The following is a 26,812-nucleotide window of genomic DNA, read 5'->3' as shown; positions in this document are numbered from 1 at the left end:
ATACTGAAATTTAAAAAATTGGGAAACACGAATGAATAGATGTAAAAATAGATATAAAATTAATAGGTATTAATATTAGATATTAATATGTAACAACTTAGCAATTTATGTATAAATTTATTATTAATTAATAACATTAAAATTATCATGATTATATTATTGTCAATCAGAGTATCATTTTATTAATTTTTTAATACTCTTAATACTCTACAAGCCTTGAATATTCATACTATACGGTAATTAATTATATTTTAAAAAATTAAAATAATTAAAACATATATATATATATATGTATATTATATTTCGAATAGATTAATAGATATAAATAGGAAATTATTAATTTACACATGTATCTAATAGATCTTGATTAGATACATGATATAATTTTTTAAATTTCAAAATAAGTTTCATGTATTTTTTTTTTTTTGCAATTTTGCTATTCTTATTATTCATTCAATTAACAGATTGTATTCAACTGATTATTGCATAAATTCTTTTTCTTTTAGAAATTTTCGTCCCATCCGGAGAACTCATCTGGTGGAATATTACGATCTGGAGGATATCTCTCGAAATTTCTCGTGTCAATTCGACTTCGCACCTAGAATTTTATGAAACAGAAGAACGTAAGTTTGATTGAAGGATTAAAAATTTGTAAAAATTGCATAAAAAGCAGAAATGTATTGAGAATAAATTTTTTGTACCGTTGGAACGATTGGCGCCGGTAAAGTCAATTTTTGCAAAGCATTCCAATTAAATCCATGGAACCATCTAAAGAAACAAATTATTTTTTTAAAATATCTATATTTTACTTTAATTTAATATTTTATATCTATTTTACAAATAACATTATGTATGTTGCAAAAAAACTTACTTGTGATCTCGAATGTCTTGGATACCATTTCTTTGGTATCCAAGACGTTCAGAAGGATTTAGACGAAGAAGTTTTTTGATTAAATTGTTTGCATTTTTATTAATGGTATTTGGTATTCCAACTACTTCGATACCTTTTACAATTTTGTTGTAAATGGTCATGTGATCAGAACCTCGGAAAGGTGGCTTACCGATCAATAATTCGTGAATTAGAATTCCCAGAGCCCAATAATCCACCGCTCTTCAAAATAAATATGATTTATCTTATTATCATCTTTAATTTCTTTCTTCATATTTTTTGTTAGATTAAATTATTATTTTTTTAATTATTCACCTATCGTGGCCTCTGTTCAAAATAATCTCTGGCGCTACATATTCAGGTGTACCAGCAAATGTCCATGTTTTGGATGGTCCAATCTTTTTACTGAATCCAAAATCAACCTGAAGAATATTTACAAGATTTCATTTCATTTATATTCTAAAAAAAAAAAGAGCAAATTTTTTTAAATTTATTCTTAATACGATATATTAAACTTACCAATTTCAAATATCCACGAATATCAAGCATAAGATTCTCTGGTTTTAAATCTCGATAAACAATGTTCATCGAATGAAGATGATCGAGAGCTTCCACCACGCATCCCACCATGAATTGTGCAGTTGCATCGTCAAAGAATCGTCTTCTTTGAAGAGTTGTCCATACGTCTCCACCTAGACAAACTTCCATCAGGAAGTATACGTATTTGGTGTCCTTATATGTTTGATAGAGTCTGGATGAAAGATAAGTCGAAAGAAACAAAAATAATTCTTTTTCAATTATCGCGCGAGAAATTGATAATTAATAATTTTTTTTAGATACTGACTTGCATATGAACGGAGAATCACAGGCCTGCATAATATGTTTCTCATTCAAAACATGTTCTTGCTGTTGTTGTTCGACCATCACTTTTTTCTTCAGTTTCTTCAGCGCGAAACTCTTTTCAGAATCAGATTTTAAAGTGACTAAATCGACTCGACCAAATCCACCGACTCCCAAGGTACCTTTAGTTTCTAAATCGGCTAAAGTGATGTTTGAGTATTCGTGAGACCATTTTTTAAACGTCAATGATCGTTTCTGCTTCTCATATTCTGCTAACCAGTCCTTATTACGTATTTCGTCGAGACCACCCAAATAATTCAGGAAGGAACTGAAATTTAATTCAATTTCAATCAATCAAAGAAGAATAATATTTTTCGAGTATGCACGAGAATATTTATCATTTTCAGACGACGAAAACTCACTTTCGGTCCAATGTTAAACATTCGACACCAGGGGCCAGTGCAATCGCATTGGCATGTCGTCGATTTTCACCAGCATCATCGTAAATAGCTAATTCTCCGAAATATTGACCCTTTCCAAGAACCACCAACTCTTCTTCTATACCATTTTCGGTATCTTTTGTTATTCTGACGTTTCCACCGCTGATTATGTAAAACTTTTCACCCTTTTCTCCTTGCCGAACTATTTTTGTGTCAGCAGGGAAGAATTCCTACCAAGAAGATAATTTTCTTTCAAAATTAAACTTAGTATAGAGATGATTATGTAGATGTAGAAAAATGAGAAATATTTACCACACGAATGAGATCAGAAATTTTAGCCAAGACGTGATCTTTAGGCTCGGGTAATTTTTGGAGAACGGAAACTCGTTGAAGAAATCGAATGTTTCCTTCCAACCTTTCCTGGGCTGATTTCATCATTACCGTGAGGAACACGGATCGATCGAGTACCCATACTTTTCCACCCTTCTTTACTGAAAGTTAAATGAAAACGTTATCATTTCCAATTATTATTTTTTGTTAATTGTTATACAATATAATCAGTATTTACCCTTGATGGATCGAAGTCTCATAGTGTTGTACAATAAGGCAATCTCTCCAAATGCGACACCAGGTCCAAAAGTTCTTTGGAACTTGTTGCCCTCATAGATATCAAATTCTCCTTCCGCTGAGACGTAAAGATGCGATCCTGAAATATTGATTAAAAAAAAAAAAGATAAAAATTAAATATCAAAATATATAATAGTATAATAAAAAAGTCTTTACCAATATCTCCTTCTTGAATCACTAAAGTATTTGGTGGTATTTGTTTCGAATACATAGCGGAAACTAACGCTTCCACCTGGTTTTCTTCAAGATTACCAAGGAATTCATTCTCCAAAATAGCTTTTGTAATTTGTTGTCTACTCCTATAAGACAAAAAAATATTTTTATTAATTCATTAACATTCATAATCTTTGAATTCATTTAATTTTGTTCTTTTTTTCAAAATATTACTTTTCATTTTTTTCGTAAACAGGACTCGGTGCAGAGGGTGGCGTCGGAGTTCTGCCGATAATACCACCTCTGGGATTTGCAGGTTGAACATCCGAAATTCTGGCATTTTCCTGCTCTTGCTTTATGGAAAGGAGACTATGATTCTGTCGTGGTGGTGATGGTGCCTTGCCTTTGGTATGTACAGGAGGTCCAGTTCCATTAAATATTGTAACACCAGGTAAGGAACGTATCTGAATTAAAATTAAAAATATTTTATAAAATTATGTTATAACTTGTTATCTTCTCGTTTTGACGTTTATGATTTAAAAAATCGAAAGTCTTTAAATTTTTATTTAAATTTTAAAGAAATATATTATTAAAGAAATATATTATTGATAATAATCTCATTCCAATCGATTAGAAGATATTTTGATTATTTTTAAATACTCACCACACCATGACTCAGATCTGGTTCACCTGATTGTCTATAACTTGTTACCACTGGACTTTTCACATTTCCGTTCTACGAATAAATAAATATATAACGATTTATTAATTGTTGCTTTCATATAAAGTTACAATATAATTTTTATTCTTTAAACAAATTTTTCTTATTACACTTACACTGATCGCGTTTGATTCGTCATTCCTGGACAGAGAAATCAGATTGATACTACCCCTCTGTCCGAGGATACTTGGCGTTGGAAAGCACGAGAATTTCATTATACTTTCTTCATCCAAAACATGTCGAAAGCACACTCTCTTGACTCCTGAGACAAAAAAATAATCTCTTCTTCTTAATGCTAAATTATAAATTTATTCATGTATAAATCAATAACTTGTCGATCGACATTTTAATCGAATGAGTTATTTTATCTGGTTCGAATTCCATGCTGATAACGTAACTTATCTTTTTTTTTTTTTTTCTTTGAGAAAATCAAGAAAGATTCGCTTTATTACGTTTTAAATTATGAAAATTATGAAAATTCCTGGAAACGCGCAGAAATAATTATTCGATGACTTTTTTTTAATCGATCATCGATCAATATCCATCTTAACTATTACTCACTGTTACGATTTATTATTTCTTCTTATTCGACCGATCTGTTATCGAAATGGTCGCAAAAGCCTCTCTTAAAAACTACTGTCAGACAAAAAGTTCTTACGCATGAGACAAATTCGAGCACGTGGCCTTAGCTGGTCACATGCTTATGCTAATGATGTTCGATGCGATTGTGCGCTGACGTCACGATAAATTAGCACGTTTTCATAATGTGTGGATATTCTCGTTTTATGGCACGATCCTTTCGGAAATTTGAAAAACTTGCGCATCGATTTGAATTGTCATTGCGAAAACGATGATCGAAGAGAGTTTTATCGATTTTATTTTCGAATTGTTGTGTCAATAACTTGAGAAATTTCTTTGATTAATCGAGCTTGATTATTTTCGAATGAATCGCGGAGTTTAGAGATCGAACTCCAATGTTATGAATCGATGTTATCATAGTTATCTTTGTTCATCGTTTGTCAATTGCTTAGTCAATATCAAATTTGTGCAGGTTGTGCAGGAAAAAAGAAATACTCGTTATAACTTATATATAGATGATTCTAAATTATTGATATTAAAGTTTCATCAAGGTGATACTGCAAAGTTGAATTATCTTAAAAATCAAAGATAAGCTTTTCTTTTCATTAGATTCTATTCATCATTTATTTGTCTAATAAGATAGATGCAAGAAAAATAAATATAACAATGGAGGGAATAATGAGATTATCAATATATTGATAATTAGAAAAGATTATTATATTTATATCTAATTTAATTTAATTTCTGATTGTGATATCTAGTGAATAATTATACACAAATAAATTTAATAAGTAATAATGATATTACAATATTCATTATGGATTTACTATTCACTATTTTGATATGTTTCATGTATTATAGAATAATTTGTTTCCTCAATACACATTATCTATCGGCGAAATATAAATATATTGTAATTAAATTTGATTCAAGAGCTTTTTTAAAATGGTACTCTTTTTAAAATATAGGAAAAACGTTTTTCAATTTTTTCACGTCAGAAAATTTAATGATTCGATGTAAATTAATTTAAACCTTCGCATCTGAAATCTTCATCTGACAATTAATTAATCAACGATGACGATATAAAATTGATCGTTAAAATTCTCGCAATGATAATTTCAATTTTTGCTTTATGTATGCCTTATATTTTATTAAGAGACACGATAAGAATGTTTGATTAGTCATACTAGAAGATTTATCCAAATATTATTTATAACGTGTATATCGAATATGTGATTACATAAGAATTTGTCAAATCTTCAATCATTTAAATTGGCCAAACAATTCTTCAAACCAATCTTAAGATCTTAAGAAGGAATAAAAATAAAAATTAATTGATATCAATGATTCAAAGTTTGATTCATCGTTCAAAAATCAGATATTGATTGTCGGAACGATTTTAATTTTTTTTATTTATTTATTCGATTTTTCTTGTCATAAATTAACGCGAGATTATCTCAAGAGATTGACGAAGAATTCGAAGAAATCCGTTTAGGAAGACGGGAAACAAAGTGAAACAAAAGAGATTATCATCGAAAATTGTTCACGAGAATGCACGTAATTTCCTCGAAATGAAGCGCCTTATCAAAATAGCGAAAAAAATCAAACTTAAAAAATCGTTTCCATCGCGGATTTTATGTAACTGCGCCATATTTCTTTCGCGAATCGTTTCCTGCTTCGTTAAAGATCGAGCTATTAATAAAAAACGATCGAAGCTGCTCCTTTTGCTTTTTTTTTTCTCGCTTCTCTGCCTCTTTGTGTATTTCTTTTTCCTTTTTACGTAATCGCGAGGACGTTTCACTGCAAGTACGCCTACGTTTCGTAATTTTCCTTGCACAACGTTCGAATTCTTGTTACAATATTCCTCGTTAAACACGAGGAATGGGAAATATGTGATCGATGATCGCGATCTAACGATAAATGAAACGATTCAGGATATTCCTTATTCTTTTTCTCTTTGATTAAAATGTATCTAAAATTTCGAAACATTAAAATCTAAAGTTTTATGATTTTTTGTTTTTATTAACAATTTTGTTCTTATTAACACAAATAAATTAGGCTGTATTTAAAATTAAAATTAAATTTCTATGAAATTTGATAGACTTTTTTTGATAGACTTTTTAATTTTATTTAATTTAACGCTAGTATAGGAAAATGTCTGTTCTTTTTCAAATGTTTTACAATATATTTTGGTGTTTCAATATTTTTATAAATGAATTTTTATGGAACACGAATAGAAGTTTCTGAGGATTTATTAATTATAAAAGAAGATACAGAACATTATATATTTTGAAATATATTTTAAAATATTTTGAAAAATGAAAAAGATAAAATATTTTAATTAAAAAGGAAAATATCTTCTAAAGATCTTCCACGTTTGATGGAAATTTTTGAAAATAAAGTTTTAATTAGATTTTTTCCTCGTAAATCGGTATGTGAAATTTTTAGATTCAGTCATGTTTGATGTTGTATTGGATGATAAATGATAAATGATTTATTTGACTGTTCGTATTAGCAGACGGTGTCAGAATAGCTGATGCCAATATTGATAGAAATGAGTAAATAATAGTAGAAACGAGAAGTGTTAACAATACAAGATTTCATATCATTGGAAATATTCAAAATAGCGAGAGGCTTATAAATTCATTTGTATTAATATTCTCTTATCCTTATTTATTTTTTTCCATTTCGAATTAATTATATTATTTTGCTATTACACTAAAGGATTTTTCCATTGATAGAATAATATATGCTATTTGACATTTAAAAGATGCAGAAAAAATTCTCCTGAATAAATTTGAGAATGGAATATTTTCCTCTTTTTTTGAATATTCAGACAGAAATCTGAGCAAAACACTTGTGAAACGCGTTTAAAATTGTCTCTCCTGGTTTGTGTACAGATGACAAATATTTTGACCAGGAAGATTTTTTGAATATTCCATTTGGCAAAATCAATAATTCCATTAATGATATTTCAGACTTGTTTTTTCATAAAAATATATTGAAAATATTAAATTAATAAGTATATAAAATATCGTTTTTCCAATCTTTCAGTGCAATTCTAAAATTTTTTTTCAAGATAATTTATTGATTAAAATGTTAAGTGATATAATCTAAAAGATATAATTTTTTCAACTGATATAAATATATATATATATATATATATATACATATATATATAAAAATATATATATGTATATTTTTAAGTAATTTTCTTTTACAATTTTTCCAGCTTAACTGATATGACAGATATATCATATATATTCTGATTATTCCAATTTTTTCTTGTTAAATATATCTGATATTTATTACAATTTTTTTTAAATATAATTAACAAAATTTAACGGATGATCTCATTTAATTTAATGATCTCTCCATTAAATCAAAATCCCAAAAAAAGGAACCTAAATTTCATACACATCAATATAACATACACATATCTTTTTTTTCTACCTTATATTTTTTTCTCTTCCGTCGAAAAGAAACTATTCTTGCATATACCAGTCACGTTAATTAGTAATTATTAAACACACGTTCATCGATATTTCATGAAAAAATCCGCGTGATTATCTGAAAACTTAAACGAAAACATCGTTCAAACGACGTCAATTTTACTCAAATTTTTAATCAATTGTAGCTCAATTAACACGAGCATAATTAAATCACACACGTGCCCCTTTCCCAAATCGTGATTCTTGATTCCGTCTCTCACTCGTTAAACATTCGCCGGTTATTTTTACGCTCGCCCAATATTTTCGTCCCGTTATCGTGTTTGATTTTTCTTTAATCACCTTGTTTACCCTCGTCACTTAATCGCTTTATTACTTATCGAGAAAACGACGGAAACCGCAAATGCAACGCGAGACGAAAACCTTCCCTCTTCCGCTCTTCCGGTATTAACGAATTTTTCGAATCGCGATTATTTTAGTTTAGTTAATCGGAACTGTTTAATAATTAAGCTTAATTGCGCAACGAAATTACTTAATCGCGTGCAATATTTGTTTCCTCGCGATTTGTTATGCGCGACAGAAATGCGGAAATCTTATCTGTGAGCCGACGTTGCTCTCATTATAATTAAACTGTGAAACATTATCGCGACATAATTTCGTGACAGATTCAATTACATTTTTTTCGCTGATCGATTAGATTGTAAGATGAAGATAAAGATAAGATCGAAATAGAAGACGGAGTAGAGGGGTTTATCCTTTTCGAAAATAGTTTCTTCACGATTCCCGCTCGTACGGGACACGTACGAGAGGAAGAATAGAAATCGTGTATTCCTGGCGTGGATCGGCGAGACTCACCTTTCAGATTTTTTAACGTGGAAGACGTGATCGAGGAAAAAAATTTACCAATGGGAGGGAAAAAATCTCGCGATATTACTACTTTGATCGAAGGATTATAGATCGAATTATGGGTTATGTGTTGTATGTATAATTCTCAGAGAAACGATGAGGTGCACTCCGCGAATTCGCGCATAAAACTGATGTCTCAAGTTCGACAAAGACGCAGAAATCTTATCTAGCCGATAACAAAGAGACACAATGTCAACAGGTACACACACAGCTATGAATCTTATCTAATGAATTCTATTCTCTTTTCATTAATAAGGTCGGCCAGTTCTTCTTCTTTTTGCGAGAGGAAAAGGAAATTAATTTTTCCTAGTTGCAATTTTGTAATTAGAATTTTTAAGATTTTCTCTCTAAAATTGAATAGGAAAATTCTAATATTTCTTTGCGTCAATTTTTGAATCTGTCGTAATCATGAAAAATTGTATCTTTCAATGTACTTTCTGAAATATTAATGAAAATTTTTATTTACTTTCATTTCTTGATGCATTGGCGATCGTAAAGAAAAGAAAGTTATTTTTGATAGATTAGTATGATTAGTATTTTCCTGGAATTGCTATGAAAAAATTGAAATTTTTTAGTCAACTTGAAATTCTATTAAAAGAACAAGCTTTTTAAATATTTTCTCTTATTTAATGTATTCTTGTTTTCCAAAATTCCGCACGAAAAAATTAGCCTCGAAACGATGACTTCATACAATTTCCTTTTATTAATTCCTCGAATATTTAATTCTTCACGATAATATGAATTCATTGATGAATAGAAAAAGTTAATTACTTATCACAAAGATATCTTCAATATATTGTTTGTTGATTATCATTGTTTCTTATGCAATTTTTCACGACCTCATTCCGAAGACAGGAACTAATTTTCTTATTACACTATTATCATCGAAACTATAGCCTCTTATCGTACAGTCCCGAATGCATTTATCATCTTTCATCCACATCGAACACTCTTCTTGTTGTTCTTCTTCTTTTTTTTTTTTTAAATTAAAATTGCTCTTACAACACCTGTTCGCGTCGAACAAAAAAACTATCATCGCTTATAAGAACTTACGATTTTCAGTTATTTCGTATCATAAATTACCAAAGCTCGTAAAACCAACTAATCACGGGAAAACTTACGATAACTCGTCCACGATGAATCATCGACTAGGTAAATCAATTGGTCCATTTCGAATTCGAATTTAAAACAAACACTATGCGAAATATCGGATATCGTGCAACTCGGTATATCGTGCAACTCAACATGATTACATGTACGAATTTCGCGCCTCACGAAGGAACGAGGAATCGAATCTTCGATCTAATCTCGGTTAAAATCGGTGGTGAAAAAGAGTTGCACAATCGACAAACGTATAAACAGAGAGAATATAAACACATAAGAAAATAGAAAGGAATCAGGATTTAATCTTTTTTTTAAACTTTCGAAATTCACGATACTTAATTTCATGATAGATAATTTCCTCTTTTTTTTGTTTACGAGTCTTTATTTTATGAAGAATTAAGATGATCGATGAATTTTAATTTCTGAAATTCTTCAAATTTAGATTTGAATTCAGAGTGACAGTAATGTTTTTTCATTTGTAAAATTAAATTTTTTTTCTAATATATTCTTAGAAGGAAATGATCAAGATATACTCACTCAAAACATCTGATCTCCCTCTTTCCACAACTTCTTCCAAACTCGTTCAATTCACAAACTCAAGTTTCACAAAGACGAGCCACTTTCGAGATTCATTGTCCGTTACCACAACCACATGGATCGATTATTCACGATAATTAGAAAGCTTTTTCTCCAGGAATAAAATTCACGTACGATCACGCGCTTTCATTTTTCACGCGAATATATTTCCCCTTCTCGCGCTAAGATATAAAATTTCAAGGAGGAAAATTCTCAAAATCGAGAAAAAAACTGCGTATTGTCATTGAATTTGAAAAATTGGAAGATTTTTAATGAGAAAATCGAACGTTTGTATCTTTTTCGGCATCGTGACTTAAAGAGATCGACTCGGGTGAGACAAGATCGTGTTGAGGATCGAGAGAGCGATCGAGAAAGAGGAGTCGAGCGAATTCGCTTTGGACTTTCGCTCGCGGACTCGCGTTGTTATCGACAGACTACTGGCCTCAATGCCACTAGCTGAAAAACACGCGCTCGTTTTCAATCGTTGGCTAACAGTGGGGGGCATTGGCACATAATTATTATCGTTTGGCACCTTATCCGTGATATACGCCGCCAGTCAACGGTATCGATGATTATATATTCGATTACACGTGGAATACGATCGATACGAAAATTCTTTTGGAAGGTACATTTCCATTAGATTCGTTCGATCTGATTAGAAGATAGATGTTTGATAAAGGAATGGTATGCAGGTTGAATTTTTCTGATTGATTGGCTTTGGCTTAGGTTTGGATAGATTCTTTCTTTTGATCTTTGACAAAATCTGTTTATTATGTATGTATGATGAATTTTTTGGCGATAAGAATATTTAGAGAGTGTGGATATTTTAAAAGGAAGTTGAAAGTACAACAGATCAGAGTAAGAGCAAAATTCTTTTTTCTCATTTGTTTGAAAAACAATGGGTCATTGCTCGTATAAAAGAAGTGTGCAAAATATTGTGAATTATTTTTTTATTATTATGAAAAAATTGAATCAGTTTAATTTATGAAATAAAAGTTTGTAAGCTGGAATTCTAGAAATACTTGCCATTAAATTTTTCTTCTTTAATTTGTAAAGTGAATGATTTTTTTATTTAAAAAAGAATAGACTTCGATTAGTCTGAGTTTTAAGTACAAAATTTACATAATTTTCTTGTCACATGGATTAAAAGAGAAAAATTCTCAATTTATATTATCTTTTATCTATGATGATGAGGTTTTAATATGCAACGCAATTTCATTGCCTATGATCAGCGTATAAACGAAATGTGTCAGATCGATCAACGATCATTTTAATGCATTTTTAATGTATTTACAAAAATACATTTCAGAAATTCCTAATTTATCATCCATATCAAAAATAAATACTATGTGATCATCGAACATATTAAATACATTCTTGTGTTACAGTTTTTTAATCGAATCCATCTTATTATTTTTTTTTTATCTATTTTCATCAACAATCGTTCGTTTCATTCTCCTCGTTGGATTTTAACATATTCGCGAAGAAACCATCTTGTCGTCGTGTCAGATCTACCGGTGATCCATCTTCGACGATCTTTCCATCGTGGAGCACGATTACTCGATCGCAATCGAGTAACGCGGACACACGATGCTGAAAAAAAAAATAAATAGATAAAAATGATTAATGAAAAATGATGTCATTATATTCACATCTTTCTTTCACGGAGATAAGAAATTTTTGATTATCGAATTTACCGCGATAATGATCACTGTTTTGTTCTCGAAATCGGTTGAAATTGCTTTCAAGAGGCTTTTTTCCGTGGAGGCGTCGAGCGCACTGGTTGCTTCATCGAGGACGATAATCGAGGACTTGCGGAGTATCGCTCGCGCCATACAGAGCAGCTGCAATTGACCGGAAGAAAAATTCTCGCCTCCTTCTTTTACCTCGAAATCTGTTTTTTTTTAAAAGGACAAATTCTATTAAAAAATTATATATAAGATATTTTTATTTTATTAAAAAAAATTGGAACAAAATATAATAAGTTTGATGGATTACTAAAAACCATCCATTAAATTTTGTCTTATTATATTTTTATCTGTTGGATGAACAGAAAAAAACTTGATATAAACAACAAAGTGCATGATAAAAATATTAGAATTTGAATTATTATAGGTAATCAGAATATTCTTTCGTATAATTTTCTCATATTTAAATTTAAAAAAAAGTTTTTAGAAATAATGAAATTAATTAATCATTGAAAGAATTTAATTAGAATTGAATTTATTATACTTACTAAGACCTTCAGAATGTGAAGCTACAACATTTTTGATCTGTGCTATTTCCAACACGTTCCATAGTTCTCGATCTTCGTATTCCGATAGAGGATCCAAATTTTCTCTGGAAATCATTGGAATTTTATCATTACTTTCAATTGATTTTTAGATAAACAATAATTACCTAATGGTTCCACTAAACATGATTACATCCTGAGGAATTACTGAAAGTCTCGAACGAAGGATTTTCAAAGGAATTTGTCGGACGTCTATTCCATCGATCAATACGCGACCTTGAGTGATATCTAGTAATCGAAACAGTGCCATCACTGTAGAGGATTTCCCGCTTCCGGTTCTCCCGCAAATTCCAATCTATGTGCATATATATATACATCAAAATAGAATAGTATTCTCTTATTTTTTTTTACGAATTCTTACTTTTTGACCGGCTGGAATCTTCAGAGAAAAATTCGAGATCACTGATTGATTTTGAGAAGCGTATCTCAGAGAAACATTTTCAAAAATAATTTCACCTTTGTTGGGCCAATTTTTAGATATATGAAAGCCTAGAAAATATTATATAAATCAAATAATTTATTATTTTTATTATACCTTGTTTTTCTAATTAAAATTTATATTTCAGAGACAAAATACCATCTTGATAATTTTCCACAGGGGCATATCTGTAAGTGGAGATTCGAGCAACACTACCAAAATATATCTCTGTCTCCGCGATAAATTTCACCACCCAATTTAAATAAATTGGCACTAGTAGGGTATAATTAATTGCCAGGCCAACTAGAGCAGGCGTGATATGTGGATACAATTTAGCGGAAATTAACATTACAAATATCGCAGAGCTCACTATTATAGCACCTAGGTAATCCTGGAAAATATTCATGGTGAAGATAGATTGGAAAAAAATGGAAAAGTTTTTGTAAAAGTTTTAAAAATTCTCTTACCAGAACGATGCCTAACCATCGACTGCTGGAATTTAGAAGAAGAAACGCGTTTGTGTTGATGTCCAGACACTTTATAGCCTCCTCCATGAAGCGATTCTCTTGCTTTGAAGCTCTTATCGTTGCTAATCCACAAAGTGTTTCGGAAAAGTGAGTAGTGATCGGCCATCTGGTACTGGAAATCGATGAATAATCGATGTTTTAAGTCGAGAGAATTTAAATTAATTATAAATAATTAATATAAAATTCATTGAAATATTTTAAATTGGAAAGATTCGTAAAAAATCTTATAGAAAATTTGCTAAAAAATATTTTAAAAAATTTAAAGAAATAGTTGATTAAAAAATTGACCAAAAACAATCATACCTGCCGTCTAATCTTTGTAAATGTTTGGCACTACGCCTGTAAAATTTTTGAATCAGATAGTAAACTGTGCATATGGGTACAGCGAAAATGAAGAACCATGGTGAGATAATAACATTCACAATCATCGCTGAACCGCAGAGAAGAAAGAAGAACATCAATCGTTGGATCGACATGGATATTTTCTTTAATAAAAAATGGTAAGATAAATTTATTGTCTTATAGATCATTGATTATTTGATTTTTTATTGAATATTGACCTTATCAATGACGCCTATATCTGTGCTAAATCTGTTTAATATTTTTCCCACGGGATTGGAATCGAAAAACGACATTGGCACTCTTAGAAGTCTGGATACAGCTTCTTCATGCAATTTTCTTCTTGCTCTTGCACCTGTCCATTGACCAGTTGCATTGCATATGATAGAGAATAATATAAAAATAATGGAAAGAATGATGTAAACTTTAAAATAGAAAACCGTCTGAAATAAATATGAAAGATATTTTATCTATTGTAATTTTCAATAATTTTAAATCATTAAAATGTATATAATTACATCATAATTTTCTTGAATGAAATCTTCATCTGTCCATTGGCTTAACCAGTAGTCGATGAAAACACGAAGAATCTGACAGAAAATCGCTATTGTTATATAAATTAAACTAGGTATCCAACCTCCAGCCTTTATGTAATCATAAAAGATTGTTCTAGTGATTGTTCTGCTATCTTTCTGGCATTGAAACTGTTTTTCTAATTCCTTTGTATCATAGTCTTCTAAAACAAAAAAAAAAGATAAAAAGTAATAAATTATTATATTTTATTTTTTTCAGGATTTCTTTTATAGTATACTAACTTTCTTCAATGTCAGTAGATTCTTTAGTTCCTTTTGATTCTATTAACAATCGTTTCACAGGAAAATGTTCATTTTCTTGATCATGACAAGTTCTAAGTGAAAAAATAAATGAATGGAAATATTTATACATTTTATAATAAAAATAACAAATTTTTTATACTTTTTAACATTGTATTGCATTTGTCTGTTAGAATTAGATGGTATCAATTTTTGTAGAACGCTTTTGTCTCTATTCAATGTTATTTCATCAGGATGTGGACTAATTATTCTATAAATTAAATACGTATCAATAAAAGAAATTTTTTTTCAAATTAATTAAAATTTATATCTAACTTACCCACTAGAAAATATTTGCCTGAAAACATTGTTACGTTGTCCATTATCAAAAGTATTATTTCTTTTCCTGAGAAAGAATTTATTTTCAAAAATTTATTAAAAACAAAATTAATAAAATTCTTTTTGTATACCTGGATACAATATATTGACTCTCAAGAATTGTCGGAGTACTGTTTTGTCGTAAAACAGGAGGTGGTTGTCTTTCAGGTTGAAGACTGGAAGATCTAACAGCATTTCGGTGCGGTTTGAATCGCTTTTTCTCGACATTCCATTCTTCTGTAGATACTGGAAGATCTGTCAAATCATGAGCCAAGTATCTTGATCCGGAAAGAGTAGTTCTTCTCATTCTTAATGGTACGAATCCTGAGTTCTAACAAATCCAAATTATTTAAAATAAATCGTTATTATTGAAAATAAAATTACAATAATATAATATAATAAATATAATATAATATAATAAATAATATAATAAAATACAAATAATTTTAATTAATACGAATATTAATTAATCATATGTACCACATGAGCATCTTGATCAGTGATCCATGATTTATCCCCAGATTTATTCTTCGCATTGTTACCGATTCTGGATATCAATTTAATTAAAGACCATCTATCTTTTGCAGTTCTATGAACACGATTATATCCATCCTCTTCTTTCGTTTCCGTTTTCCTCCACTCGATTGCTAATTCTGGATCAAAATCCTCGATCGCTGATTTCGTTCCTATTGTTCGGATCCGACATCCATCCATGACGACAACCTTAATCGTGCCCATTGTGATAATTTGCTATCTATTCCAAAGATCTACTTATTGTATTGCACAGTTTGACATACTTGATGAGCAATGGATAAAAATTCCAGTTGATGAGTAACCATGATCACAGTGCGCCCACTTCTGAGTAATAGTTTTCGAATTCCTTGATCGAAGATCTGTTGCCCAACTTGATGATCCAGTGCAGATAATGGATCATCCTGGAAATATATATATATATATATAAAAATATATATATATATATATTTTTTTAATCTTGAAACAAATTTGTTCCTTTGATCTAATTAACTAACCATTATAATAATGTCTGCGTCGCTGTAAAACGCTCTGGCTATAGTCACTCTCTGTTTTTGGCCTCCACTTAAGTTTATTCCCTTTTCACCAATTCGCGTGAAATCATGGCCAGGAAGTATTTCGACATCCGGTTGAAGAGCACAAGCTTTCAACACGTTTTTATATTTTTTCATTTTGTACGGCGATCCAAAAAGAATGTTGTCTCTCAAAGTTGCATTTTGAAGCCAGGGTTTCTGTGCCACATATGCGACTTTGGAGTCTCTGTTTTATAGAATAGAAGAGTATAGGTTTCATTTTCAATTATGATACAAAAATGATACAATTGTAGTGTTAAAATATATTTGTAAGTATATTTTTATATCAATGATTAAAAAGGAATTTAAATATTTTTTTAGGAGGAATTTTTAACTCACTTAGCCCATTCAATGGATCCTGCTGTCCTTTGGATTTCTCCCAACATTCCTAGCAGCAAAGAAGTTTTTCCACTTCCTGTTTTACCAACGATTAAAGTTAACTGACCTGAAAATTAGAGAAGTTAACATTTGTAAAAACTCAAATGATTTATTAATCATTGCAATTAATAAATTACCACATGGAAAGCTAAGATCATCGATGGACAACAGACTTTCCTCTGTACCCCAGGAAAATTTGCAGCCTTTCATTGTGAGTATTGGCATTTCCGGATCTTTTTCAAAAACTGTATCTATAGAAGAATTTATATTCAATTCGTAATCTTTCAAGCCACACGATTGTCTATTCTCCTCATCTTCTTTGATGTTATCCAATGATCCAAATGTAGGAGTATTGAGTGTCTTCGTTGTTTCCATCTGAAGAAATCATAAAATTTGGTTTAAATAAAATTTTACATTATTATTTTACAAAGTATTTACAATGGATTCGTCGATGGAATTAGTCTGTGACGGTATACTCTCAGCAATTTCTGACTTTCTATCAACAAAATCGGGCAAGACATTGTCAATTTCTGGAAGTTGAAGAAATTCCTCTATTCTTTTCGTGGAAATCTGAAAAATCTTTGAATAAGAAAAAACACAATAAAAATTGTAAATTTCGCTTATTATTAGAAATTTTGTTTACCATAGCGTTGATAATGATAGGGATCATTACTGGAAAGATGAGAAGAGGAACAGTCAACTGTGAGAATAATGCTAAGCTTGCAAAAACCTTTCCTGCATCAAGAGTTTGATCTTCTAGCCAAAAATAAGCGGCAAAAGTGAAAAGTGTCATTAGAACCGAAGAAGCATGGATGAGGAAATCTATGAAAGAATAATATTTATTACATTATTATATTTTTTTCAATTTTATTTATTTGTTCGAAAAATTAAGTTTACTAATAAGAGTCCAGTAGAAAGACTCTTTATCCAACATCTTCAGCTCATTGTCTCTCGTTTTTCTTATTTTTTCTTCAAAAATATTTTCCCAAGCTCTAAGTTTCACCAATCTCATTCCTTGGAAGATTTCATTGATTAAACGTAATCTACTATCACTGTTTTTCTAAAGATAAAAATATTGTAAAAATTTTTCAATTATTATTATTAAAAATTAAAAAGAAAAATTGGAAATATCAACCTACAGCAACCAATTTAGAATTTTCCGACATTTTTTTACCAAGTACCAATTGTAAAGGTGTCACTATTAATATGCAACAAACTGCTCCAATGATTGCACTGACGCCCAATTTTGTGTAAAGAAAAAAGATAATAGCAGTAATCTAAAAACAATATGTAGCTGTAGAAAATTTTATAAAATAAAAATATATTGTATTTATTTTTCCACCTTTAATGGAATGGCCCACGTATAATGTCCAATCCATAAAAAACTCATCACATTGTAAACATCTTCTGATATCAAATTAGTCAAAGTTCCAATATCAGCAGATTGCTGGAGTTTATTCTGTTCTTTCTCCTTGTCTGGCAAGTTATCTTCTTCGTCGATGCTCCAAGAGCACAAACGTAAAGCTTTATCGTATAATAGCGCCTGCAATTTTAATTTGACTATGTTGATGATTTTCGATGGTTTCTATTTTCGATTTTTGAGTGTACCTGAAGAGCTGTTTTCAAGCGAATTCCTTCAACGCAGAGAATATGAGTGGAAGCTTGACTTAGAGTCCCTTGTAATAAAGAAAAGAACAATATCAATAAGCCCAAAAAATAGCCATTTTCTAAGATTTCTGGAAATGTCATGACAACCTAAAATATAGTATAAAATTTCTTTTTTTTATTTAACTTTACAAAAAAAAATTATCGTGTAATATTAAATACAAATACCATAGAGTATTGAGAAGTTATTGTCTTATTTTGAGAGATAGAAACAAAGTTCAGGATTTTAGAAATAGATAATGGTCCTACAAGGGTTGTAGCATCTCCCAATAACTTTAACAATCCTCCAATGACAAAGGGATGCCATATCTTCTTCCAAAAACATTTCCAAAGACATAATTTTTTGTTTCTTTTCTACAAATAATACCAGACATTCTAAATCTAAGTTCTATAAAAATTCTTATATATTCGTTAATGTTATATCGTCATGATTAGATTGGGAAATGTACATCTTTTAATTAAAATTTATTACAGTTTATTTTCTATTTTCCAGAATTACCCTATGCTCCTCGTATACTTTTCGAAATTTTCCAAATTGTTTCCTAGTACTTTCTTCCTCCGGAAGTTGACCAAGATCGTGAATGTCCAGATATCTTTTGTATCCTTTGGATAACAAGTTTATCATCCACTGAAAAGTGATTTTGTTGAAAAATGATGCCTTCGTGTGTTTATACATGATTTTTCCTCGTGTCTCTCGTTCGATCAAGTATCTTCTCCTTCTTCTTGTCTAGACAGGGTGAAAATCGTGATTATTCACCGAGTAAAATATGGGCTATTTGTATGCTCCAGCCTGCTTGTTTTTACTGGGTCAAGGAGCCAATGTGCATACATGAAATATATTTAGAATAACGATAACATGTTCATCTTACCTGTTATCGAAAGATTACTTAATTGGACATACTCTTCACATAATTATAATTAAACATAAGAAGTATTTTCAATCTTATTGAGGTTTGAGGAAAGGATTGATATATTATATCAAAATGGAAATTTAATAATAGATAATTGCAATACTAAAAATTAAAATGATTAGAAGAATTTTATTCTTCTGAAAGTATAATTTATTTATATTTATTTATTCAATTTTGTTATTTTTTTATTTTATTTATATATTTTCTTTTTTCTGCAGGTATAATATGGATGATTACATTATCATAAATAGAATTGAGATGACTGATAATTTTATAGAAAACAGAACTAAAGTCACTTGAAGGTAATTTTATATTGCAACAAGTATAACTTTTTTATTTTGTTGTTTCATCATTTTATTTTTCAGGAGATTAATGGAAATTTAAGAAATGTAATTCTTCATTTCGTTATTTTATATTTTATTAGAGAGGGAATTCGTTTCATGAAACGCTGATGACGTTTCCTGACATTGTAACAGTTATTAATTTTAAAGTATGACTATTGGATGTTATAAAACATGTGCATCAAGCGTTAAAATATACTTTCTACGAAGAATTTATTTGGTTTCCTAGAAACTAACCAGAGAATATCGATGGAATGAAGCTATATTTGCGATTTAGTTTGCAGTATCAAGGAAGAAAAGTTCTTTGTTACCATTCGATAAGCTCTTCTGCCTCTCCAGGTCACGATAATAAACATTATTGTTCAAACAAACTGAGTAAATGTAAAACAAATGTTTGCATTCAGCCGGGAGTAGCTGGTTCTTCTCGATAAGGTTGCAATGTTATGTTGCTAATTCGCGATACTTACCATAAGAAGTAGTTGATTTAAATTAAGTATCTGATAGTCTAATTAAATTAAATTGAAATTAAAATGGATTTATGCTTAATTACATGTAACACTTGGAGGAGATAACTACTTTGAATTAATTTATTAAAATTAAATCATTAATTAACTTACTATAAGATACAACGTATAAGAATCCAAAATAGCAAAGAGACCGCAGAAAATAGCGGTGATCGCTGTAGTTGTATATCGAACGTGTAAAATAGATAGACCATATCTGAAAATTTTCAAAAATTGTTTTATGATAGTAAAAAGTCATTAACAATAATAAAAAAAAAATTTTCAATTTTTCACGAAACTGACCTATAAAGATACGTGAATTTCCATGCTCGTGATAAACCAATCGTAGCGAATATTCCAGTAGTGTAAGCAACGCCAAAACCATCCTTAACTTCGGTGTTTCGATGCAGGATCCAGCAGTAAAGGATAGCTACTATCGTAATGATAGAAGAGCAAGAAATCCATGTTAGAAAAGACTCGCATAATTCCAAGAAAAGAACCACTAACATCGTCATACATAACAGCGTTCTAGTTGTATGAAATGGCAAAAGTCTTCTGCATTCTCTAAATAAAAAAAGATAAGTATTAAAAACCTGGATCCTTTATAAAATATCAGTGAAGGTTTCAATTTCATCACTTTTTACGTGACAATAATAAGAGAGATTATTTTTAATAGACATGTAATTCATAGTTATTATCCTATTTATATCTCGACTAATCTACGATCTTTTGCATATATTTAGATCCAATCGATCGATCTTCGACAAACCTTCAATTATCCCTCGTTATAACAAAGAAATAAACAAATCCAACATGAAAATGATCTAAATTAACTCAAGTGCCAATAAAATCAACCAACTAATTACCAGGTAATTACAACCTTGGACAAATGGCAGTCCAATTATTTTTACATTATCTTTTAGAAATTGATCGATTTACTTATAAACACGTCTAATAAACATTTACTCTCTTAAACTTGTTTTTCAACTTCCGTTCTTTCAAGTTATCTTGTTTTCTTGGAATTTTAATATTTTCTGGATTGAACAATTTCTTAAGAAGAACTGGTCAAATTTAAAGGGATTACGAGAAATCTTTATTGATTTTCCAGCGAAGAAGAAAGAAAATAATCGAGCAGCCATCTGATTTAATTTTATTAAAATTCTTCGAACGCGCAACATGACGCAAATCGGGAAAATGTGTATACGTAGGTGTATGAACACTCTTCATGAACACATGTTACATATTATTCTGATAATTAATTCAAGCCTTTTAGTTATGCATTTAATTTATGCATTTTGTTATTTAATTCACGTGATTAACGGCAATATTTATATTTTTATTTGTGATTATGATTTGAATTTTTATTTTGCTTTTTTATTTTTTTTCAAATAATATATTTTTTAAATTATTTTTTGGTAATATTTATGGATGTACATAGAATAAGATTTAAAATTTTAGTTCATATTTGATTTTGTTTATCTATTTAGCTTCAATAATGAGTCAAGATATTCTTTAAATCTTTTGTTTGGAAAGCAAACCATTAATAATGTCTTAAGTATAGTAATATTGAAAAATATTTCTAAAGTTTTGTATGATATTTTCTATGATATTTTTTATTTGTAGAACGAGGAAGAAACAATAGAAACGAGTTTGGTATAGAAAACAGATAAAAGTTTTGTAGATCCAGCCTTGTTTCCACAAATGAAAAGGTGTTACAGATGTTTGACATGGGTAAATAAAGTTTCCAAGAAGAATACCAATTACTCATTTTCTGGTTAAAGAATTAATTTGTTTAAAATTTTTTTTATAGATCTCTTCTTATTGAAGATTTTTAATTACAATCAATCATCACTTAAAAAATAAATTGTAATATAATTCCATGTAAAAAAGGTCAAGTAAAGGCGAAGAAATTAACAGACTTGAGAAATTTTTATCATATTAATTGAAACAAATTGTTGAATGAAACATGGTAGTCCCATATGAATCATGGGACATCCCAAATGTGAAGCATTTCGTTTAATTGAAGGTTGCTTCAATTGGTGTTAGCTGAACTCGAAGTTCTAGCCTCTTAAATACAAATTAAACATTCATCACACGTTTTCCTCAACAATATGCATTGTGACAACCAAAGCAAATACCATTGCTATTACGAATAGTCAAATCTTATCGTTTTAACATTAACTAAGAATGTATGGTATCAACATTTCGATATACTATTATCAAGTAATATATCAGATTATTAAATAATGTACAAATCTTTTATCAAATTTGTTAAAAGATTACTTTTTCTTGATTTAACGTTTTAGATAAATTTTTTCCTTTTCCTAGTTATCCTAATACTTTTATAAATTTTTCTATTCAAAATATTGAAATACATAAAATATTTTACGATATTTCTCATTATTTCTAAACATCAAAGAATTGTTCGTGCGTATTTTTTTATAAACTGTCGATAAAGTATATCTTGTCCATAATTTAAAATGTAAATCGAAAAATTTTAGAGATCAGAGCCATCTCGCGTTTGGATACTCGAAGCTTCGACTCGTTACTAGCAAAGCAGGATATGCAAGGAGGTATTCGTGACGTCATATATATAGATAAGGAGAGCAACATTGTGCGAGAAGGACAGAAAAGATGTGCCACTAACTTTGGTTATGTAGCTCCTAATACTATCCACCATTTTCGAAAATGTAATATTGAAAATTAATTAATTACTCGTTTTCCACTAAAAATTTCCACACTTTTAAGCTTGCATCTTGAAATTAGAACTTTATATAAGTTTCTTATGTTAATTTTAACACGAAATTTTTAATAAATTATTTATTTTACTTATTTTGTAAAACTATATATATATATATAATATTAACGATGTAATGCATAATGTATATTCAAACATTTAAGAAAATAACTAATAGATATTATTTTAGAAAGTTACTTTCGAAAACATGTCTTATCACATACATAACTTCTAATTATATTATATCGATAGTGATAATATAAATAGATAATATAAAATAAAGTGATAAATCTCTCTATTTATCGAAGATCTACCGTTGAAATTGAAATCTCAATTGAATTTTTATTTTTTCTTTCTTGAACTTACTTCTGTTTACTGTATTTATACTTCAGAACGATGATCAACGCAATAAAAATCGTGATCGTCGAAATCCAGATGTTGACGAGTTCTACGAGGCATTCTTCGATGGTCTCCTTCTCGGTGAACTGGATATTCGTACCGTTTTCCGTTTTCCAGGACCACACGACACGTCTCGTGGGTAAAATTTGTAGAAATTTGTATCTCTTACAGAAATCCATTTTTAATAAAATTCTATGAATTTTTTATCATTTACCTAAAAATATCAGTTTCCTTTAATTTTTCAATAATTTTCTATGGATTTTATAGTCTTGAAAATCAATTTTCTTTTGTCTATCTATCTTTCTTAGTCTTTTTGACGTTAATAAGAAAATATTAATGATTAATGTAATCATCAATATATTTTATCATCAAAATTTCTGATAGATACTTCTTTTGCATTTGATGATTGTGCATGTTACATTGAAAGCATGACTAATTTATATATATATATATATATATTCACGATAAGTGTGCAATTCATATTCGCGTAGCTATTTTGATGGCAGATGTATGATTATTAATTTGACATTCTTTTTTAACAAACAGCTTAATACAACTTTTATGTAATATGTTGATTTCTTTTTTGCAAATATAATATTTGCAAATATAATTCTATTTTCAATGAAGAATGTATTATATTTTGCAATTAATGCCAAGAATAGTGTATTCCATTATTTTCATTCGTGACATAACGATAAATTATTTTGCAGGAAGCATGATCTAATTTCAGGTAAAAAAATAATCGTTTTTTGACTGTATGCTTTACGTGCTTCAAAAATATCTTATGCTCAAATAGTTTTCGATTATGCTTTCGATTATGCTGATAAAAATATGTTCGAATCGAACGTGAAATCGAATCAAACTTATGTTTCCACGCGTGCTTTTGTGGCAAATGAAAAAATTGATAAAAATTTTGTTTTCATAGTGAAATGACTTTTTTAAAAAAAAAAGGATAAATGGGTATTATGGAAAAAATCCAAATAATAATTTATATCACATAAATTTTTATTTTATTTGTTATCTCTTTTCTTCAGTTTCTTGTTGATCTAATAAAATCTCTTCTAATTCCTACATTATATATTATACTTTCTTATTTTATTTAAACTAATTTTTTCTATTCATCATATTCGTTAAACAAATGCTGACACAAAAAAGATTTGAACAGAATCCCATCTCCACAAAGAGAGATTAGAAATGAAAAGAAATTAGTATTTCACAGCTGTAATGAAAAAGAGGATGAATTGAATAGCGTTTAACAGTGACCTCACGAAAAAGGCTCACCCCTTAACGGTTTAAATTAATACTTCAAGCTTCCGTGGCGCGTTTCGTACAATGATAAACCCATGCAAAGTGTCCATTAATCTCAAGGCGACATAGATCAAAGCCTTATAGCCACTAATATCATTCACGTGACAAAATAAAAATATAAAAATATAAATATCGATCTCTAATTCAATGATGATCGTGAAAATATCTGTCACGTATTCGTTCCATGGGTCTACTTTTCGAGTAAAAAAAAAAAAAAAAGAAAAAAGAAATGCTACATAAATTAAATAGATTCGCGTTAACATGGTAATATGCTCTTATCGGGTTAGCTCGTTGAATAAACAATTAATTAAAATTCACGGATGCCAGTCAACGATACGCTAACTTTTTAAGTAACAACACTTACGTGCTCCCAGTTGGAATTCCTCGACGCGACTCGTTATTATAATTTATACGGTGACTCTATTGCCATCGCGTTTCTGTTATGTCACAGATGATTTATTCACCGTTTTCTCGTGAGACAGTTTGCTTCTGAACTTGCAACTTCACTTTTTTCGTCTCCCGATTCACGAGTTCGTTTCTTTAAAATTCTCGATGTTGCAGTTTTAACTTGTAGGCACTCGTATTATGTTGATGATGCTTTTTAATGAAACGCTGAGAGATTAATTTTGAGATTGAATTTTTGTCGAATCGACTTTTATATTGAAGTAATTGAAGACTAGATAAGTAAGTGTTGTGTTAAATTTTTGTGAAATTTTGCCTTTTTTTTATAGTATGGAAAAATTAAATATTAATGAATAACATTATATAATTCAATTATTTATTAATATTTAATTTTTGTGTATATTATAAAAAAAGCATATATACATGTGTTATTAATAAATAATTTCGGTAATTAAAAACTATCTCATATCTAGTCTTCAGTTCAAGAATGTATAAATGATAATATAAATGATAAGTAAAATCTTATCTACGAATAATTGAGATCTTTTTTGTTTATGGATACGAATAGATGATTTATGAATAATAGAATAATAGATGATATATGAATAAGAAAATGATAATTTATATTTTTTTTCATTTTATTGGTTAATGTAGATTATAAGAAAAGTATTGAAAAATATTTGTCTCAAAGTTGCTGTGCTTATATTGAATAATATTGAATTAAATAATAATTTTTTTCCCAAAAAAATCAATATATTATTCATGCAAATTAAATAAAATCAAAGTTTATAATTTCTATGTTAAATCTAATACAAAAACCATTCATACTAATAAGAAAAACAATTAATATTTAAATAAAAATGTATCTTAATTCTGATACACGTTAGAAACAAGATTCTTCCAATAAATTTTTTTCTAAGTGAATGAAAAAATTTATATTTTATGTTATTCCTTGATTAATCGTTTCGTATACATTTTCTAAAATAGAAAATTTTATTGCATTATTGCACTAAAGTATATTTGTAATAAAAATGTTTACATTTGTTTGAATTTTAATGATCATGTTTAAATATTAAAGAATTAGTTTATTCATTGTAAATATTAAACTTTAAAAAAATTCCATATCATTTATTTAGCCGTTCTTTTAAATAATTAAAGAACTTAATTATCGATTTAAAGAATTTTACGATTGAGAATAAATGAAAGAAAAAAAAAGTATCTAAACATGCACATTGTCTTGAAACATGTGGTTATTTATTCAACGATAAAAACAAACTTTTCAAATACATCCTATTTAAAAATATTTTACTAAATTTAAATAAAAGAAAAAAAAAATCTAAGAATCGCGTAGAAGATTTAAAAAAAAAATATTTTCGTTTGAAACGCGATTATTTATAAATAAAAAAAAAAAAAAAAATCTTTCAAATCTTTCGAATATCTAATATATACAAATTTTAAAACTGTGTAAGCGTAAAAAAAAAAAGATAAATCCAAAAATCTCAAGCGTGTAAAGGGATTAAAAGATACACCTTCACCCGAAACGCGATTATTCATCCGATACTCGACTTCTGAAGAGTCTAGGAACCACTTGTCGGTTTCGAATCGGTATTCTTGGTCACGCACGTGCGCGGCCATCGCTTTTAGAGAGGAACATGCGTGCTCTCCGGTTGATGGTTCGCGGCTTACTGACAGATCAGAGAGTCGAATGTCGAACACGAGCGAATCGTAATTCCATGTATACGATGAGTCACTGGTGAAAAAAAGATTTGGGCCCTGCTGGCAGCAAACTCTTCTTTCACCGGAAACGCAAGCTCACCCGTCCTAGAAAAGCGGATTCCTTTGGACTGCCTTCTTGGCATCTCATTGTCAGCCTCTTTTTCCATCTCGAGACACGTCGTGTGGAATTTAACTACGGCGAAACTGTTGAAGAAGTTGAAGAGCAAAGTTGACAATTGAATGTAAGTTGCAAAGACGAGATCTATTTTTTTTATTTTTAAAAATAGTAACTCATTAT

The 26,812-nt window shown here is 29.3% G+C and overlaps 2 protein-coding genes and 1 long non-coding RNA gene across 9 annotated transcripts; 1 reads left to right on the top strand and 2 right to left on the bottom strand.

The window, feature by feature from the left end:
- Positions 1–94: 94 nt before the first annotated feature.
- Positions 95–10,754, bottom strand: LOC102670636 (cGMP-dependent protein kinase 1-like). Of its 5 annotated transcripts, none has more exons than XM_031512658.1 (14): positions 10,246–10,754; positions 3,787–3,932; positions 3,614–3,685; positions 3,184–3,413; positions 2,953–3,095; positions 2,738–2,875; positions 2,482–2,660; positions 2,152–2,399; positions 1,734–2,057; positions 1,409–1,640; positions 1,205–1,311; positions 872–1,111; positions 702–768; positions 95–598 (listed from the first exon to the last, which is right to left on the bottom strand). In XM_031512658.1, exons 2-14 carry the CDS (start codon positions 3,883–3,885, stop codon positions 503–505), a joined length of 2,175 nt encoding a protein of 724 aa, XP_031368518.1. In that variant the 5' UTR covers positions 3,886–3,932; positions 10,246–10,754; the 3' UTR covers positions 95–502. The 5 variants fall into 5 exon arrangements, with proteins under 5 accessions (XP_031368518.1, XP_031368514.1, XP_031368517.1 ...); XM_031512654.1 differs by lacking the exon at positions 10,246–10,754 and adding an exon at positions 9,726–9,789; XM_031512657.1 differs by lacking the exon at positions 10,246–10,754 and adding an exon at positions 7,703–7,814.
- Positions 8,637–12,917, top strand: LOC116186176. Its single transcript, XR_004151126.1, has 2 exons — positions 8,637–8,803; positions 12,670–12,917. It is a non-coding gene; the product is annotated as an uncharacterized LOC116186176 (long non-coding RNA).
- LOC102678461 (ATP-binding cassette sub-family C member Sur) lies at positions 11,335–25,115 on the bottom strand. Of its 3 annotated transcripts, none has more exons than XM_006620202.2 (31): positions 24,761–25,115; positions 23,056–23,302; positions 20,256–20,516; positions 20,067–20,169; positions 18,697–18,924; positions 18,366–18,551; positions 18,141–18,287; positions 17,875–18,075; positions 17,672–17,809; positions 17,430–17,592; positions 17,176–17,354; positions 16,971–17,102; positions 16,670–16,907; positions 16,494–16,599; positions 16,080–16,341; positions 15,849–15,986; positions 15,532–15,774; positions 15,144–15,382; positions 15,014–15,079; positions 14,837–14,944; positions 14,677–14,768; positions 14,380–14,597; positions 14,083–14,304; positions 13,826–14,007; positions 13,463–13,634; positions 13,155–13,386; positions 12,939–13,066; positions 12,685–12,872; positions 12,521–12,624; positions 11,982–12,178; positions 11,335–11,877 (listed from the first exon to the last, which is right to left on the bottom strand). In XM_006620202.2, the coding sequence occupies exons 2-31, from the start codon at positions 23,265–23,267 to the stop codon at positions 11,719–11,721; spliced, it is 5,244 nt and encodes a 1,747-aa protein (XP_006620265.1). In that variant the 5' UTR covers positions 23,268–23,302; positions 24,761–25,115; the 3' UTR covers positions 11,335–11,718. The 3 variants fall into 3 exon arrangements, with proteins under 3 accessions (XP_006620265.1, XP_006620268.1, XP_031368512.1); XM_006620205.2 differs by having other exon boundaries at positions 14,380–14,594; XM_031512652.1 differs by lacking the exon at positions 14,837–14,944.
- Between the last annotated feature and the right edge of the window lie 1,697 nt (positions 25,116–26,812).

The sequence above is a fragment of the Apis dorsata genome, unplaced genomic scaffold, assembly GCF_000469605.1.
Source record: "Apis dorsata unplaced genomic scaffold, Apis dorsata 1.3 scaffold_489, whole genome shotgun sequence".
NCBI lineage: Eukaryota > Metazoa > Arthropoda > Insecta > Hymenoptera > Apidae > Apis > Apis dorsata.
Note: the sequence above shows the minus strand (reverse complement) of the source record. Positions and strands in the feature narration are given on the sequence as shown.

What these genes read in the sequence shown, in the direction of transcription:
- LOC102670636 (XM_031512654.1), bottom strand. Translation starts at nt 9,774, where the DNA reads ATGGACCAATTGATTTACCTAGTCGATGATTCATCGTGGACGAGTTAT. An exon ending in CAGATCTGAGTCATGGTGTG is followed by an intron (nt 3,414 to 3,613) that starts GTGAGTATTTAA and finishes ATTTTAATTCAG; the next exon opens with ATACGTTCCTTACCTGGTGT. An exon ending in GTTTACGAAAAAAATGAAAA is followed by an intron (nt 3,096 to 3,183) that starts GTAATATTTTGA and finishes TTTGTCTTATAG; the next exon opens with GAGTAGACAACAAATTACAA.
- LOC102678461 (XM_006620202.2), bottom strand. Translation starts at nt 23,267, where the DNA reads ATGGATTTCTGTAAGAGATACAAATTTCTACAAATTTTACCCACGAGA. An exon ending in TAACTTCTCAATACTCTATG is followed by an intron (nt 18,288 to 18,365) that starts GTATTTGTATTT and finishes ACTATATTTTAG; the next exon opens with GTTGTCATGACATTTCCAGA. An exon ending in GATGGTTAGGCATCGTTCTG is followed by an intron (nt 13,387 to 13,462) that starts GTAAGAGAATTT and finishes AATATTTTCCAG; the next exon opens with GATTACCTAGGTGCTATAAT.